A 17,555-nucleotide genomic window follows, 5' to 3' on the forward strand; every position below is an offset into this window, starting at 1 on the left:
AGTTATTTAGCCCCTTGCTGATATATCCAAGTTTCTAACTGTCCCCAGGGTTTCGAATTATTGGCATCCGCTTGTCTCGAGACAATGGAGTGTGCCTGCTTGGCTGAAGTCAAAAGGATTTGCAGCATCAAAGTGACCTCCCTGGAGGGCAACCCTGGTCCGTGTGTCTGGAGGTCCTGGGCTCCCCAGACAAGACTCAGGGGATTTTCCCAGTGCAACCCAGAGGTGCCCTTGGCAGCTGGACCTGCAGCCTTCTGTATGCAAGGCTCTGTCACTGACCTGAGGCTCTTTCCCCAGAGATTTCTCAGGGGTGGAGGAAGTTGCCTCTTGACCTCGCCCTGTGCCAGCCAGAGTTTCCTCAAGGGGCTGCGCCAATCCTGGAGGAGCAAGGGTCGGCCACGTGGCACAGGCTGGCACACCTGCCTCTAGGAGCGCCCATTTGTGAAGAGGGTCTAAGGTTCAAGATCGGGTTGCAAGTCTTGCAGTCAGGAGATTACTACCGCGTTTGGGGTGAGCACTCCCCCTTTCCCCAGCGCCACTCTCCATCTTCCAGCAACCTTTCCTGCAAGACCTGCACTCACTGCCTGCTGCGCTTCACCCCTTCTCTCAGGGGAAATCCCAAAACGTCATGTGGGTTTTCGAAACAAAAGACAGACCTGCCCTTTAGATTTACAGACAGCTTTATTAACTTGTTGAAAGCCAAACGCTACAGTTTCATTGTTGAAATGATGATAATAATAATAATAAAAAAAATAGAAACCAAAAAGGTCACGACACCCCAAAATAATAATAATAATAATAGAAGTGGTACAAGTCTGCTATGGGGGTGTGGGAGTTGAGAGAGAGAGAAAGGAAGGAGAGAACCTTGACTAAAACAGCAGAGAATGAGATGTATATTGGGGCAAGGGGGCTTCCCTAGACGTTTTGGGGAGGGAACGCCCGTCTCCGTTCCATCTCTCCACACCCCTGCCCCAAACTTTCTCCTTCGGGGGAGAACCTGGAGGCTTTTCAGCTTCCACTTCAGTGAGAATCCAGGCAGAGCGGGGGACTCCTTGTTTCACTCGGTGTAGCAAGTAAACAAATTTCCATTCCTAGCAAAGTGGGGGGTGGAGGGAAGAGGGATTGTCTGCCCTCCAAAACAGGGTCTACCATCGCCCAAAACGTTCTGCTTCACCTCTCTGCTCCACTGCTGGTATCACCCCATGACACCCCCTCGCTCTGGCTGCTTCCCCATCACTAATATTGTGGCCTGATTTTATTTATTTTATTGAAAAGAGAATGTGGGGGGGGGGGGAGAGTCCAAATCTCCCCACTGCCTCTCTCTAGAGGTGGCACCCTGGCACCCCCTGCCCCTATGTGGGTCAAAATGCCCTCGCTTGCTGTACCCTGCACCAGCACAGGAGGAAGCCCTCTGGGCAATCATAGCGAAAGGACTGCCCCAAACCAAGTAAGTGTGTGTGTTTGTGTGTTACTCAGCCAACATTTCTGAAGACATTCCCAAACACACAACCCGCCCCCACCTCACTCCTGACAGCCCCCTGGGGAGCGATAACTCGGGGTGGGGGTTGACTTCCAAACCCTCTCACCCAAATCCAGCTACAGGAATCCCCAAAGCTGCTTCTTTACTTGGCGGGCAGACAACAATAACAGCGCAGCCCCCTCCCCGTGATCGCTATGGGCTGGGCGAACAAGACCGGTCTTGAGTTTTTTAAAAACAAGAGTGCTTTCAAAGGAAAAGCGGGGTGGTGGTGGTGTGGGGGGGCAGAGATGTCGATTCCATAAACGCAACACAGTAAACCAACCAACCGACGATTTGAAAAGGGGGGAGGAAAAGCAAGTCGCTGGGTCTCAGTAGTACGGACGTCTGGGATTGTTCTGTAGTGGGGAAAGAGGAAGAACATGGTCAGAGGATGAGTTAGGAGGACTAAGGGGAGCACAGGAGAGCCTCAGTCCCCTCCCCCCAACATCCACCTCCGCAGAGAAAAGATGACAAGTGGCCTGGGTGGGCTGTGGGTGTGGACTGGCAGCCCGTGCACAAAAGCTGACAATCCTTCCCTACGGGTGCCAAGAGGAGACAAACCCCTCTGTGTAGTTCCAGCTCTCTCACAAACCTCGAGGGTGGGGCCTGCAGTAGCGCTGGGCGATATTATCATCCAAAACCAGTTTGAAGTCCATATTGTGATATCGGTTTCATACTTTTAGACCTGGCAATATATCGCAAGTCATGGTGTGTGTTATGGCTGGGCGATATATTGTCCAAAATGGGTTTGAAGTCCACATCATGATACTGGTTTCATAACCGCTGACCTGGCAATGTATTGTGAATCGTGATGTGTGTGCGCGCACTATGCAAAAATCACAATGTGGGGAAAACTGTGAAGCCAACCAACGTCTCTACGTAGCTCCATCCTCATTTCAGACACTGATATATGTATATCGTGATGTTTAGCTGGCAATATATCACGAAGCTGGAAACCAGATTATCGCCCAACCCTGAGAGGCAGAGAAGCAACTCATTCTAGGTCTGCTCCCATCCTCCTCCCTGCCGACTTAAGTGAAGGGCAGCACTGAGATTAGAGGGGCGAAGGAAGTTGGCAAGTGGGGCTGCCCCCTGGGCTGCATGTCAGTGGGGCAGGGGTTGGAAGGTGGTGGCATAGGGTTAAGAAGAACACAGAATGAGGTCCAGGTGATCTCACCAGCGGGTTGGGCCGGAATCTGTAGGCCAGCATCATCCTCTTGCGGAACGCCTCGTATTCATCGTCCTCCTTGGTCAGGTCGGCGGGGCGGTCGATCCCAAACCCCGCCCCGTCTACTGCTGTCACGCCCCTGTTTTGAGGGAGAAAAAGAGGCTAAGTTTACCTTCCATGGGTGCTTATTAGGAAAGGATTCAGAAGCTGACTTGTACCAGGGACAGATTCTTACCACCCGGCGGGCAAGGCACATGCTCCACCAACGGAGCTTTCAGATTTTTGTTGGCATCCATCTGTCTCAAGAGACAATGGAGTGTGCCTCTGGGGGTGAAGCCAAACTGCTGTGTGAGCAGCACCGAAGTGGCCTCCCTGGGACACGTCCAGGAAGGCACCGTATGGGGGAAGGCCGTATCTTCCTATATACATAAGAACGTGAGGTTGTTGTCATGGTGCAGTTCATGCAGCTGCCAGTCGGTGGCCACGCCAACTCCTGCACGATGGCAGGCAGGAGAGGGAGAACACTGTTGGGGGCACAAAGGAGCTTGGGGCGAACCGAGGGGACAGGTGACGTGCAAAGGGAGGGTTGGTCAGGTGTAGGAGGGAAAGGGGTTGGTGAGTAGGAGTAGCGGACCCTAGTAAAAACAAGCAAGAGGAGGTGGAGGAGAGAGATGGAGACAAGGTGCATACTTGTTGACGGGGGCCTTGATGCCTTGCTTCTCAGAGCCCAGGCCTTCTCCCTCCTTCCAGCCCATCTTCATCAACATTTGGAAACCGATGTTCTCCACCGTCAGCTTGAACTCCTTGTATTCGGAGTAGTCTGGCTCGCGACCTTCCTGTGGAATTAAAGAAAACCAGGGGGCTTTGCATTGTGAGGGAGAGCAGAGTTGGGGTGTGTGCGCTGACTGCTTAAAAAAGCTCTGGGGCACAGGTGCCTTGGACCACCTCCTAACGCCACCCCTGGAGGGTAGCCTCACTTGGCATTTCATGTCATCGAGAGGAGGGGGAAGGTGAAAGCTTCTCTGGAAAGGAGCAGCCAGCCACAAACAGAACCATTTCCCTCTCCACTACGGGCAGGGCTCAGGGCACTGTACTTGTTCAATGGCAAGGGAACTGCCCTCTGCTCATGCTCAGGGGCAGTTCCAAACCAGGTCAAAGGCTTGATGAGAACATGGCTGAAACCAAACTCTGCTGTTACACTGAGAAGAGATTTGCAGAATCCAGCAGAAGGATCTGTCCAGCCCAGTTTCTGGGATCCCACAAGGGAGACGGCGCTCCCTGCAAGCTTGTTTCTGGCGTGCGTGAGAGATGGGGAGGGGGGCTTGAAGAGCAGGGGGTGCAAAAGCATGTTACCTTCAGGGCCTTGAAGGTCTCCATGAACTTCTCCAGCTCGTCAGGTGGCAGGAAATCCCCAATGAAATGCTTCCCGCGGCCCATTTGAGTCAGCTGCTCCGCCCACTCTGAAAGAGGAGGATGAAAGGACATGGGGGGGGGGATTAAAAACAGCAGCCAACCAGGTGCCCAAATGGGAAACCCTTAAGCTGGACCTGAACATAAGAGCAACTCTCCATTCCTGTGATTTCCAGAAACGGAGAAGCATTGCTGCCTGACTGTGGAGTCTGATACTGTGGCTGCAGCCGTCGATTGCCCTCCGCGTTGAATTTGCCCAGTCCTCTTTTACAGCCACCTAAAGATGCACTGCTGCCTCCTGCGGAAGGGAGCTCCATAGGTGAACACTGTGCCGCGTAGAGAGGCAGCACAACCGCAACTCTTCAAATCTGAAGTTCTTCTTTCATTGTTTTTTAAGGAACAAATGCACCAGCTGCTGAAAAAGCGAAGGGTCTTTTCGCCTTGCCAGTGTGGAAACTCTTCTGTGGCTCAACCAGAGGGCATGCAAGAAACAAACCCCTTGGAGACCTGGGAGGCATTACGATTAATAGTCTGAAACCGGTATGAGCCAGTGACACATTACGGCTCCCCAGCCACTGCCAGCATAGCGCACCTCACTCACTCCCGCCTGCTTGTGCTGCGCTGGCAGCAGCCGGCGATGTACTGCCAGCTCATGTTGCCTTGATCAGCTGAGAGTTGGGCAGTTCAAGGAAGTCCCCTGCCTCCGGCTCACAACTCCTTGTGTGGCTTCCAGAAATGGGCATATGCAGAAGCGCCTAGTGCAGCCTTTCTCAACCTTGGGTCCCCAGATGTTGTTGAACTACAACTCCCGTCACCCCTAGCTAGCAAGGCCAGAGCTCAGGGATGATGGGAGTTGTAGTGCAACAACATCTGGGGACCCAAGGTTGAGAAACACTGGCCTAGCGCCTGCCATCCCATCTTGCCTGCCACCAGGCCCCCCCGCCAGGCACACACACCTCTCGTCTTGTCCATCTCCATGCGCCTCAGCTGATGCTCCCAGGTGCCCAGCTCGCTGTCCACCTCCTCGTCGCTGTCATAGCCGGACTGGTGCTCCTTGACCGTCTTCTCCCACATGATCTGCATCTCCTGCATGGCCTGCTTGTGCTTCATAATCATGTCGTACATCTGCTGCATCTGGGAGCGGGTGGAGAAAGAAGAAGGCGTGACTGACGGGTGACAGAATGATGCTTTCCCCCACCCCTGCAGAAGTCGGAGGGGCCCACCAAACTGGGCCCCCGCTTGAGGAAGACTCGAACTCCTGACGGCAGGTAGCAAGCGCTGAGAGAGCGGAGATGTGAAACCGTTACCTCCTGCTGCTCCTTCAGCTGCTTCCTCTGGGCGTCCGAAAGCTCCGTCACCCCCACCAGCCCGACGGGCTTCCCCTTCTCATAGCCGAGGCCTTTGAGGTCCTGGACTGAAGACAAGGAGGAGCATCGGAAGGGTTAGCCCTGACTGCACACTGTGGGAGACAGTACCCCCCCCATACTTCTATCTGTAGCCAACACAGGAAGCAGATGGCCAGGAGGAGTGAGGCGGGGGAAGGAGGAGGAGTCAGAGATCAGATTTCTTTTTTCACATATATTGCAATCGCTCACAAGCTTAGTGTAAGGGCTGACACAGGTCAGCACGAAAGATGCTAGGCTTTCGTCAGTTCCTTTATTCAAGGAAATGGCATACAACTCAGCAACCCTTCCCAGCAGGTCTTGCCTCTATGGAGCCGCTGCCAGGACTGAAGGCCCCTGACTTCCACCCTCTCTAAGGCTCCTCCTCTCCCAGATGTTTCCCAAGCAGTCTCAAACTGTGCCTGCGCACCTCTGGCCTCTGTTTTGCCCTCCTCATTATTCTGCGCATTCTCGGAGACTAGGGTGGAGGGAGTTTGTCACAGCCAGAAAGAGAGACTCCCTGGATTCTTCTGCCGCCTCTTGGACGCCCCCCCCCCCCGCTTGCTTCAGCCTCAGAGTCTGAACTGCTCCCTGTCGCAGCCTCTTCCTGCTCACTAAACCCTGTTGCTCCATCAGCATCCGACATATCCTCCCAATCTTCTCCCTCTGACCTCTCCTCGGTGCCCCACCACCAACTCTCAGGCTCTGAGCCTTCCTCCTCTGGGGGTTCCCTGGCTGCTGCCTCCACCAGTCTGTGACACACTTGGAGTCGCTGTGCCCTGCCGACTCCATTAACAGTAGGCTGCATCCAGCTGAGTTGGATTATACAAATGTATGGAAGAGAGGGCTATTTATGGCTACTAGCCATTATGGCTGTGCTCTGCCTCCATGGTCAGAGGCAGTGATGCTTCTGAATTCCAGCTGCTGGAAACCGCAGGAGGGGAGAGGGCTCTTGTGTTCAGATGCTGCCTGCTAGTTTCCCACCTGGTTGGCCACTGGACTTAGATGGGTCTCTTTGGCCTGATTCAGCGGCCAGCCTTTTCTTAGTTTCTTCTGACCCCTAAGAGGAGCCTCCATGGAGAGAGCCAGTCTACCATAGAGTGGTGAGAAGGCTACAGCTCTCTGTTCCTGGTTGTGGGGCAGCTGGCTGGCCAGTGTGGGAACAGGAGGGCCTCCCCTTTAAACCAGTCCAGGAGTGCCCTGATCTCTAGGGATGAACAAAGCGCTGCTCGACCCGCAACCGCCACTCACCTGACAATGGGGTGGGCGAGGGGTCCTTGGTCTGCTGAGCGAGCTCTGGGGGAGGCAAGTCCACCTTCTCCTCTTCTGGGCCCCACCGGCTTTTCCTCTTTTTTTTGGTGGCAGGCGCAGGTGGCAGTGGCTGTGGCTGCGGTGGCTTTGCAGGAGGGGCGGCTGGTGTAGGCAGCAGTGCCACGGAGGAGGAGGAGGAAGAGGAGGAAGAGGAAGAGGAAGGAGAGGGAGCCCCCTTGGGAGGGACTTTGCGTTTCAGGTTGGCTGCCGGGATGGGAGGGACCCCCTCGGCGTCATCGTTGGCTTTCCGGTACTCCTCCAGCTTCTGCCGGTAATACTTGTAGCCGGAGCTGCCAGGCTCATACAAAAATCTGCAGAAGGAGCGTAAAGGTAAAGGGGCCCGTGACTGTTAGGTCCAGTCGTGGACGACTCTGGGGTTGTGGCACTCATCTCGCTTTACTGGCCGAGGGAGCTGGCGTACAGATTCCGGGTCATGTGGCCAGCATGACTAAGCCGCTTCTGGCGAACCAGAGCAGAGCACGGAAACGCCGTTTACCTTCCTGCCAGAGCGGTACCTATTTATCTACTTGCACTTTGACGTGCTTTCGAACTGCTAGGTTGGCAGGAGCAGGGACCGAGCAACGGGAGCTCACCCCGTCGTGGGGATTCGAACCGCCAACCTTCTGATCGGCAAGTCCTAGGCTCTGTGGTTTAACCCACAGCACCACCTGCATCCCGCAGAAGGAGTGTACATAGGCCAATTAAAGGGAAGAAAATCCATTTTAAATCAATTTATTATTATTATTATTAAATTGAATTCATTAATAATTTTTGTTTGATTTTTAAGAATGAGAACAATTAATGTCACATTTTTCCAACAAGAGCTGTAGAAAACATGGAAGTTGGAATTCTCCCACAATGGTAATGTACGAAATAACCGATTTGGTGTTAAACTCAATGGAATATAAAAAAATAGTCAAAGAATACAGCGAGCTACACATAATATATACCAAATCCTGAAGCATGTTTAAAAAAAATGAAGCAAAACTGAAATACTGTGCAAAACTTTAAAAAATGATGCACTGAGATGAAGTAATAAAATTAAGTAAACATTATTCAAAATATTCAAACAGCTGTGGCGCCACCTAGTGATATAAGGGCTGTTATGACAAATGGATTGATTAAAATGAAAAAATTCCTTTTTCCTCACAGTTGAGCCTAGTTCGCCAAAGAAAGGTGGGTAGGAGATTTAGGAGATTTATGCCAACCATACACTTTCCTCATTAGTTCTTTAGTTACATTTATATCCCACCTGAGGAGCTCAAGGTTCATACCTGGTTCTCCCCATTTGATATTCACAACCCTGGGAGGTAGACCAGGCCAAGAGACGCCTGGCTGTGAGGGACCCAAGTGAGCTGCATGGCTTATTGGGTGGCTGTGAACCCTGGTCTCCCCCAGTCCAAGTCTCAAGTCCTTTTTTGTGTAAAGTTTGTTTTAATTTCATTTTATAATGCATATAAAACCGAGAGAACCGCTAGATGGAAAATAAAAGATGGAGAGCAAAACCATAAAACAGGCATGCAGGGTGAGTACCGTGGCACATGGGTTAAAATAACAAGCCCCCCCAAGAATATCAGCATTAATCTATCAAGTGTCGTCCCAGATCCGCCAAACACACGACGATGATTCCACAGTACAGTATATGTAAAGAAGGAATGCCAAATCATATAAAAGGCGCCTGGAGGTTCTAGTCCTCATCAAAATCTCAAATTACATGTAACTCTCTCCATTATTCCAGAGTGCATGGTACAAAACATCAAGTGTAAGATTTGTGGGCTGTTTCCCCATCACTGTTTGAGCTGCCAAGCTCCTATTTAAAACACTAGTTGTTTTGACAACATATCTACAAGGCTACATATCTACTCAAATATATAATCAAATCTTCAACGGCACCGTAAACCTAAGCTATGGTCTCTCCCACTCCCCCAAACCCCAGCTGACCCTCCTCACCTGAAGGACTGGTTCTCCCGGTGGTTCTTCAGGGCGACCATTTCCACCACGGGGCCCCCGTCGGCAACGAACCTGGCGAGCTTCTCGGCGCAGTCCTTGGTCTCTTCGTCGTCTGGAGGCGAAACTTTAAGCAGGCTGTCAGTACGGTGCCCCCAACTCACATACCCAACAGCCACAAGCTCTTAATCTGGCTTTAAGGAACCCCGGGAGGGGAGGGGACGGAATAAGCGGGAAGAGGAGGGTTTAAAATTTCTCTTTCTCAGTCTGTTTCTTGCCTTTTCGCCTCCCCACTTTGATCACAAACAGAAAAGGAGGAAATAAGGCCGGCTGCACTCAGAACAGATCCACCGCTAAGTCCCAATATTGTCAACTGCTCCCTGGGGGCAGTGGGGGCTACCGGGGGGGGGGCGCTAAGAAGGAAGAGGGTGGCAGAGGTGTAAATGACTCTCAGCCTTTGAAAAGCTGGTTTCCCCGGATCAATACCCAGAGAGGTTTAACCTTCAACCCCACTTCACTCTGAGAACTGTCACTCTTTGAAGGGAATAGTGAACTTCCAGCCCCCTTAATGAACTACAGCTCCCAGCCAAGACTGTTTGCAGTGCTCTCAGGACACTTTAAATGCATAAAGTGAGCTGCATGGCTTAGAGCAGTGTTTCCCAACCTTGGGCCTCCAGCTGTTTTTGGACTACAACTCCCATCATCCCTAGCTAGCAAGACCAGTGGTCAGGGATGATGGAAATTGTAGTTCAAAAACAGCTGGAGGCCCAAGGTTGGGAAACACTGGCTTAGAGCATAACCACTGACATTAAGGCACACAACTGCCTCATTGTGCACATAAAAGGGCCTGGAAAAAACCTCTGATGGCTCAGAAGCACCCAGAGGGCAAGAGGTTGCTCACTCCTGGCGCAGATATACCCCCTCCTGGTTCTCCCCACCCTGAGCATTTCCCCCCACCCCACCCTGGTCTGTTACACAAGCAGCGGCACTCACACCTGCAAACCGGAAGGCAGACAGGCGTGCTAGTCTAGGGTTGCCACCCTGTCTGAAGGAATCTGTGCCCAATTCATTACATGGGTTTTCAGGAGGTCGGTCTACTGATTAAATGTCGCACCTGGTAAACGCCTAAGCCTGGCTGCTGCTCAGAGGCAGCGATGCTTCCAAATGCCAGTTGCCGGAAACTACAGGAGGGGAGAGGGCTCTTGCGCTCAGATCCTACTTGTGGGTTTCCCCACTGGGGCACCTTGCTGGCCAGTTAGGGCAGGATGGTGAACTAGGTCTTTTGGCCTGATCCAGCGCACCCTCCTCTTGTTCTGAAACACCCAAAATCCATATTCTTCACAAACAGTTTTCATTTTGACAAGCGTTTCCAGCTTGAGGTCTGCCTTAGGAGATTCATTCAAATCGCTTAAACCTACCTTCACAGCAGGTTTCCTAGACTGCTTTTAAAAACTATTTTTAGCTGTCTTTATGGTATGTCTGCGAATGGACAAAAGACACGCATAGCAAGCAAATTATTTGTTACTGCTTTGCAGGGGATTGAACTATTACTATTATTTACAGTGCTATGATTCTATGACCTGAGTGCAAGAGCAACTCTCCCCTCCTGTCGTTTCCAGCAACTGGTACTGAGAAGCATTTACGGCCTCTGAAAATATTAACAACAACAACAACAATACAAAATGTTGTAAACTATTCTTGATTGGTGCCTTGCACCCTGAAGGCGGGATATTAGTTCTTCAAGAAATAATTAAGGCTGGATCAAGAGTTAGGCATGCTCAGAGCAGGTCCCCTGGAGACACTAGGCCTCAAGTGAGCCGCCATCAATTTCAACGGCTCTGCGCCAAAAGCAGCTCACAGCAACCCAAGCCACGTCTACTCAGAATTAAGTTGTTCTGAATTCAATGGGGCTTCCTCTCAGGATATGAGGGGTAAGGGTAGCAGCCTAATTATCTTTTTTAAAAAAACTAAAACTAAAAATCTGCTGCTTGATTATTCAGTAGATCAATCTACTGGGGGTTTATTTATTTTTTAAAGAAAGCTCTCAGCTCTAATATCATCAACACCAAACATCACCCTCCAGATGTTTTGGCAGGCACAACGGTGTATTGTGGGAGTTGTAGTCCAAAATGTCTGGGCTGCCTGGGGCTGTTGGGAGTCATAGTGCAAACATCTGGAGGGTGCCACGCTAGCCAGGCTGATCTCTATACACACCCAGCCCGTAGCCTAGAACTTTCCAAACTGTGAGTCATGACACACTAGTGTGTCGACTGCAGTGTGTAGGTGTGTTGCTCCCAGGGCTGGGAAGGGGTTAGTTTAACCTCCGGTTTGCTAGCAAAACTGAATTACTGTGTCACAAAACGATGCCTGTCTTAAAAGTGCGTCACCAACATGAATAGTTTGGAGAGTTCTGCCTATAAAAAGATAGCTTACGCAAGAACTGCAGGAGGGGAGCGATGACCCTCGCCTTACCTTTCTGGAAAGAGGCCTCTTCTGGATCTTGACCTTTCTTCCACATTTCCGCCAGCTTTTTCCTGTAATACAGAAACTCCGGACTGTTCTTATCGTGCAGGAATCTGAGGGGTGCGAGAGAGAAAAGGACATTAAGGGGGATCGGGTCTTGGAAGCGCCCTAGTGTAAAAGGTGCAAAGCAGGAGAGGTGGATAGCAACAAGCCTGGAGGGGAGTCAAGGGCTGTCCTTGGCCTCCTGCACCATGACTGACCACACAAAGGAGGGAGAAGAGGGAGGGTGGATGCACAAGAACAGCAGCAAACGTACGCAAAAGTCGGGTTGTCCTTGCAGTCCTCGAGCGCCACCTTCTCCAGATCGGGGCCCCCTTCCGCCACGACTCTGGCCAGCTTCTCCACCACTCGGCGAGTCCGGGTGTCCTCTGGGGGACAAACTTTAAGCAGGCTGTCAGTACTGGGGCTCAACTCACACACCCAACAGGCACATTACCTCTTTAAGAACCACAGCAGTAGGCCCACGAGACGGCGGGGGAGAAGGAGGGAGCGGGGTGGGTGGAACGAGGAGAAAGAGGATGAAACGATGGAGCCACGGCAGGCAGCAACCTAAGCCTGATGCTTTCAATACGGGGGTGGGGGTGGTGAGGAAGGCGCAGGCACGCAGGACTGACCTACCAACACCTACTGAACACTGGGGCAGCTGTGTCTACGCTGTATTGCTTTTGGTTTATTTTGTAAACCTCCTTGTTATTGTTTGTACAATCACCTGGTTTTCTCAACTACGGTATATCAAGCCACGGTTTACTCAACCGTGCACTAGCAAACCATGGTTTTCTCAACTACGGTATATCAAGCCATGGTTTACTCAACTGTGGTCTAAACTACACCCTCCCAGCTCACTTTCCTTTTGCGTCCCTTTAAGACTGTAGGCCTAAGGGCAAAGACTCAGTGATGTGTTAGGTCCATCCTAAAAGCCCTTTCTTGGCTCAAGTGAGGGATTACCCAAGAAATAAGGCTGGGGGCGTGGGGAAAGGGTGCTGGTCCTGACCTGGACATGTGCCTCCCTCCCTCTCAAGGCACGTTTTTAACTGCTTTTACAACACTCAGTGGAATTTTAAGCACTCAAACAAATTAAGCATCTTTTCAGCTGGCCAGAATCCCCCTCTGGAAAAAGGAGGGGAAGCTGTGCAGGGCAAAGGGCCCTGGTCCCTCGCTTTGTACAGAAACGCCACTTACTTTTTATCTCCAGCCACTGCTCGTAGTCTTCCTCCTCATCCTCGTCGTCTGGCGACTGGAAAACACTGAGACGGTTGGTCACGGGCGTCTGCTTGGAATGGGTGTAGTTCTTGACCTGGTTCAGCATGCTGGTGACACTCAGGTTGGGGCGCTTCCCGCTCAGCGAGGGCTTCTTTGCGGTGCTGGCAGCCGGGGGGTTTGCCGCAGAGGCCTTGGCAGAGCTGGAGGAAGCATCTGGAAGGGTGGGGAGACAGAGGTTGACATTACAGTCATACCTCGGGTTAAATATGCTTTGAACTGAGCGCGTTCGAGTTGCGCTCCTCGGCAACCCGGAAGTAACGGAGCGCCACTTGCACATGCGCAGGCACTCAAAATGACGTCAGCGCATGCGCAGAAGTGGCAAAAAGCGGCGCGCATGTGCGCAGACGCGCCATCACTAGTTACGTTCAGCTCTAGATGCGAACGGGCTCCGGAACGGATCCCATTCGTATCTAGAGGTACCACTGTATTGTTATTATTATTAACTAAATTTATATACTGCTCTTCCTCAACAGACCACAGGGCAGTTTACAACAAGTCACGAACCGGCAGGATGACAGGGAGGAGGAAGAGGACGCCGGCAAGGGGTGTAGTTGGGACTGGGACACACTGGGGATGGAGGATGGCAAGGGGGTGGGGGTCAGTGCACAGGAACCAAAGCAGCAGGACCCACTGCAAGAGCCAGAGGGGCCTGTGTCCCCACAAACATAGCGGGCTCTGAGGCGTAGGGAGCAGCAGGAGGGTCACTCCAGAAGGCTGAGGAAGCAAGGATCCACAGCCCAGCTCCCCAGCTGGCCAGGTGGGGCTTGCTAGCTCTGGAAGGAGGGATGTGATTTCCTCAGCTGGAAGTAGGCTTGGAGCAGGTGAGGGTCACATGCCTCACGAAGCCCAGATGTTGCATTCAGCATGGAAAGTACAAAACTGAAGCAGAGCTGAGGTGCTGGGTATGCTCAGCTACCCATGTTGGCAGACCTTGGCTTCAGTGCTCCTGGACCTCTATGGGCTTTGGTTTTGGCTCTGGACTGTATCCTGACTGCTGGACTTCAGACTTGGCTCTTACCCTGAGCTTCATTCCTGACCTTTGGACCTGTGTGGATTGACCCTTGGACTTGGCATACTGGCCTGCTGCCAGGTACACAAGGGGTTCAGGAAACAACATAGAACACAAGATAAATACAATCGTAGTTAAAAAAAACAACACTCAACAACCCACCCCGCTTTACAAGGACATTGTTTAAAAGCCAAAGGTCTGTTTGTAGAGGAATGCTTTCACCTGCTGCCTAAAGATACGTAACAAAGGTGCCGTGTGAGCCTCTCTTGGGAGAGCACCCTACAAATAGGAAGCGCCCCGAGAGAAGGTGCATAAATTACATGTGGCAAAAAGCTCAGAGGATCCTGAAAAATTCCATGCTGTCTGGGGGCAACTTAATCATGTATATAGCCAATACCTGGACTCCCTCTCCATGGTACAATGTAAAATTTAGCTTACCTAATGGTCTGCTCACTTGATTTAAGTTTCTTCCTGATATACTATACTTTTTCTTTTTTTGTATTTGTATTTTTTTGGCACTGATTTGTTTGACTTCAATAAAAATTGAAAGAAAAAAGAAAACGGGTTTCTTTGAGAGGGCTGGTGCACGAATGTGTGCAGAAACTCACTCTACTGCATAGAAGGAAAAAAATGACATTCATTGCCCTGCCTGCTTTTCCCATGAGCCCTGCCTGCTATTGACATGTGGCCCCCAAAAGATCTGTTCAAAAGAGAACATGGCTCTTTGTGCTGAAAGGAATTCCCTGCCCTTGGGACTTACAACAGGCCCACAGAATTGGCAGAGTGGACTCAGGAACAAGTGCTTACCACTGCCCAACTTCTCCTTCTGCAGCTTGAGGAACTGCTGGAGGAAACTCCCATCGTTGGCAAATTTGTTGGAAACAGAGCTTTCCCCATCTCCACTGTCGTCACTGTGGGGTTAAAGGGGGAGGAGGTTAGAGGCCACAGTGCTGCCGTGGAGCACAGCTTCCCCCACCAGCAAAAAATAATAATCCAATAACTAAGACTCCCTCCCTTTGCAAATTAAGCCTTTGCTCATTCTTACGGAGTTCTATCACTGTTTTCAAAAGACACACAAAAGGAGGACCGTGTGTCCTCGGTTGCCATCCCATCCCCTTGACTTCCACCTGATCTATGTGCTGATGTCACAAGACTGGAAGGAAGCTCAGAGCGACTGCTCATGCCAGGAATATCTGGCCCCTGGCAGATGCTCAGCAGGAGATTGCATCAAAACAGAAGCCAGCCTCATAATCTGATTGCTAAATCCCGAGCATCAGGAATAATTTAATGCTCAATGCACACCTGAGGCAAATACAGTCAGCCTCTCCTCAGAGGTCAGCTGGAATGGGACATGAGAAGAGCAGGGACTCCCTCAGAGACACTTACTTTGTATATTTATTAGACTTCTGTGCTTCCCTGCATCTTCTGGCCCTATCACACAGGCAATTGCCTGCCCATTGCTCCCAGCCTATCAGAAAGTTATGAACAAGGCAATCCTACGTACTCGCTGGCCTGCGAGGCCTGCTTACTAGCCAAGAGGCTGCGCTTGGCTTGACGCTCCAGCTTGGCCTCAATCTCACGCTTCTTTTGGGCGATCAGCTTCTCCTGGTGGAGGATGTTCACATTGGTCTTCTCCGATTTGGGCATCGTGATGCCAAACCACCGGCTGGTTTTCCCTGGCCGAGAAGAAGGGGCACCACAAAAAAACCACAAAAGAAATTATATTAACCCTTCATATAATCATTGCGAAGGGAAAGGGGTTCAAAGGACATCTGTTGCAACTCTCAGCTGAAAGCAGGATCTGGCATGTAGATATGAGTCAAACCAATGGTTCAAATAGCTCAGCACTGCCTACACTGACTGGCAGTGGCTCTTGCCAGGATTTCAGACAGCCTGAAGATGTCAGGGATTGAGCCCAGTGTTAAGAAATTCAGATATATAAGCTAGGAGCCAAATAGCTCCTTAAACAAAGGTTACAGCCGCCAAACCAGAATGTCTAGTTGCCATTTTTGGGCATGACGGCTCTAAAGTCTTATTTTTCAAAGGATGGACTGAATGTGATTGATTCTCAGTTAAACATATGGCTAGTTCAGAGGACAACCTTGAGCTAGGTTAAGAACTCTGAGAACTTAAACAAAAAAGTCACTTGATCCATGGACAGCTCCAACCTCTTTTTCTTAAAGGTGACAAGGACGATTCATAATGTAAGAATATCCTTCACTACTCTGAGCAGGGCAGTGGGGTAAGCAAAGACAAGCGACAACAATTCCAGTGGTACCTCTGGTTACAAACTTAATCCGTTCTGGAGGTCCGTTCTTAACCTGAAACCGTTCTTAACCTGAGGTACCACTTTAGCTAATGGGCCTCCCACTGCCACCGCACAAATTCTGTTCTCATCCTGAGGTAAAGTTCTTAACCCAAGGTACTACTTCCAGGTTAGCAGAGTCTGTAACCTGAAGCGTTTGTAACCCGAGGTACCACTGTAACGATGATGTTGTTCACTGCTCCTGCTCAGGCTGCACAGAAAAAGCATCTTGGTTCCACAAATTCGTTCTCTATTGTGCAGATAAACTATAACGGATAGAATTCTACAGGATGGTGTATTAGTGAGTGAAAACAGCCCAGATCCAGTGGTTCCCCAGATGGGGGGGGAGACGTCAGGCACCATCCTGGCACTGGGGCATCTTCACTTGGTTGCAAGTGGTCAAAAGGCAGGTGCAAAATGAATACAGTGGTACCCCGGGTTACAGACGCTTCAGGTTAAGAACAGTTTCAGGTTAAGAACAGGCCTCCAGAACGAATTAAGTTCTTAACCCGAGGTACCACTGTACTTAAAATGTTTAGTATGGTTAAGACGCTTTTAGGATTGCCTCGGGTGAAATGAAGCGGCTAACGAATTTAATTATTATTAATAGTAGTAGTAGCAACAACAGTAACAATAATAACGACGAGACCTGCAGCAATAGCTTGGCGACCCCCAAAGCAGCAGCCGCAGCAGCAGAGAAAGAGCCTGGAAGGCCCAGCGAAGGAAGAGAAAGGGGTTGTTTTTTTAATTCGTGGGGGCCCAGTGGGGAGGGAGGGAGAAGAGGGGGAGGGAGAAGGGAGTGGGGCGGGGGGGGGCTTACCTGGCTGGAAAGGGGCGGGGCGGGGGAGGGCAGACTCACCTGGCGCATCTCTGCTGCCGTCCATCGCTCTCAGGATGTCCCCACCCTTCTCCCACAATGCACCGCGCGGAAAGCCCGCCGCCAGCGTCGTTGACGCAGGCGCGTTGCATTCTGGGGGGGGGAGCCGTAGAGGAGAAAGGAGAGGCAAGATGGTCGCGCCCGGACGGATGCCGGGAATTGTAGTCCGCGCCTGGTTGAGGGGGTGGGGGAATGCGGGGAAAGCAGGGAGGTGAAGAAGGCGGTCTGTTCAGGCCAGCAGCATCTCTGAGGATTCTTAACATCGGCTTTGGCCGAGGGAGAATAAAGCAGCCAGGGAGCGGGAGACGGGGCGGACTACGATTCCCGGCAAGCGCTGCGCGGGGGGTTGAGATATACTGGGGAGGAAGAAAGCTGCTCTCGCGAGACTTGGAGACGCAATGAAAGGAGAGGCAGGCGCTCTCGCGAGTTTTGTGGAAATTAAGCTTCCCCTCCCCTTTCCTCAGTGTAGTTTGCTAAGGGACTACAATTCCCATGAGGCGAAGGGAAGTGGGAGAAAATACTCCTCCATAATAATGTCTGATGATATTAATATTGAGTCATACTAATATTGAGCAATATTATTAAAATAATTGCATTTATTTTGACTGAGGACATTTGGACATTTGAACGTCAAGGAGGACATTCCCTACCGTTTATAAACAATTATATACGAGGAACTATGTACAACTGTAGCTAGCAGGTTTTTTAATATTACTGTACTGTATTTCGTATAATAGCGTACTATAATATTATGGTAAATATGTACTATTATCTGCTATAACTACAGTATTATTATAATAGAAAAATATAATAAGATATTTCTATCGTTTTGATATTTTATATA

The 17,555-nt window shown here is 50.8% G+C and overlaps 1 protein-coding gene across 2 annotated transcripts; it reads right to left on the reverse strand.

The window, feature by feature from the left end:
• Positions 1–662: 662 nt before the first annotated feature.
• Positions 663–16,819, reverse strand: SUGP1 (SURP and G-patch domain containing 1). 2 transcript variants are annotated; one of them, XM_077921882.1, is made up of 14 exons: positions 16,694–16,819; positions 15,034–15,205; positions 14,337–14,440; positions 12,440–12,673; positions 11,517–11,640; positions 11,210–11,313; positions 8,741–8,852; positions 6,731–7,101; positions 5,405–5,511; positions 5,054–5,231; positions 4,041–4,147; positions 3,378–3,523; positions 2,697–2,826; positions 663–1,875 (listed from the first exon to the last, which is right to left on the reverse strand). In XM_077921882.1, the coding sequence occupies exons 1-14, from the start codon at positions 16,716–16,718 to the stop codon at positions 1,849–1,851; spliced, it is 1,941 nt and encodes a 646-aa protein (XP_077778008.1). In that variant the 5' UTR covers positions 16,719–16,819; the 3' UTR covers positions 663–1,848. The 2 variants fall into 2 exon arrangements, with proteins under 2 accessions (XP_077778008.1, XP_077778006.1); XM_077921880.1 differs by having other exon boundaries at positions 8,741–8,864.
• Positions 16,820–17,555: the final 736 nt, after the last annotated feature.

Source organism: Podarcis muralis, chromosome 18 (genome assembly GCF_964188315.1).
Source record: "Podarcis muralis chromosome 18, rPodMur119.hap1.1, whole genome shotgun sequence".
Lineage (NCBI taxonomy): Eukaryota > Metazoa > Chordata > Lepidosauria > Squamata > Lacertidae > Podarcis > Podarcis muralis.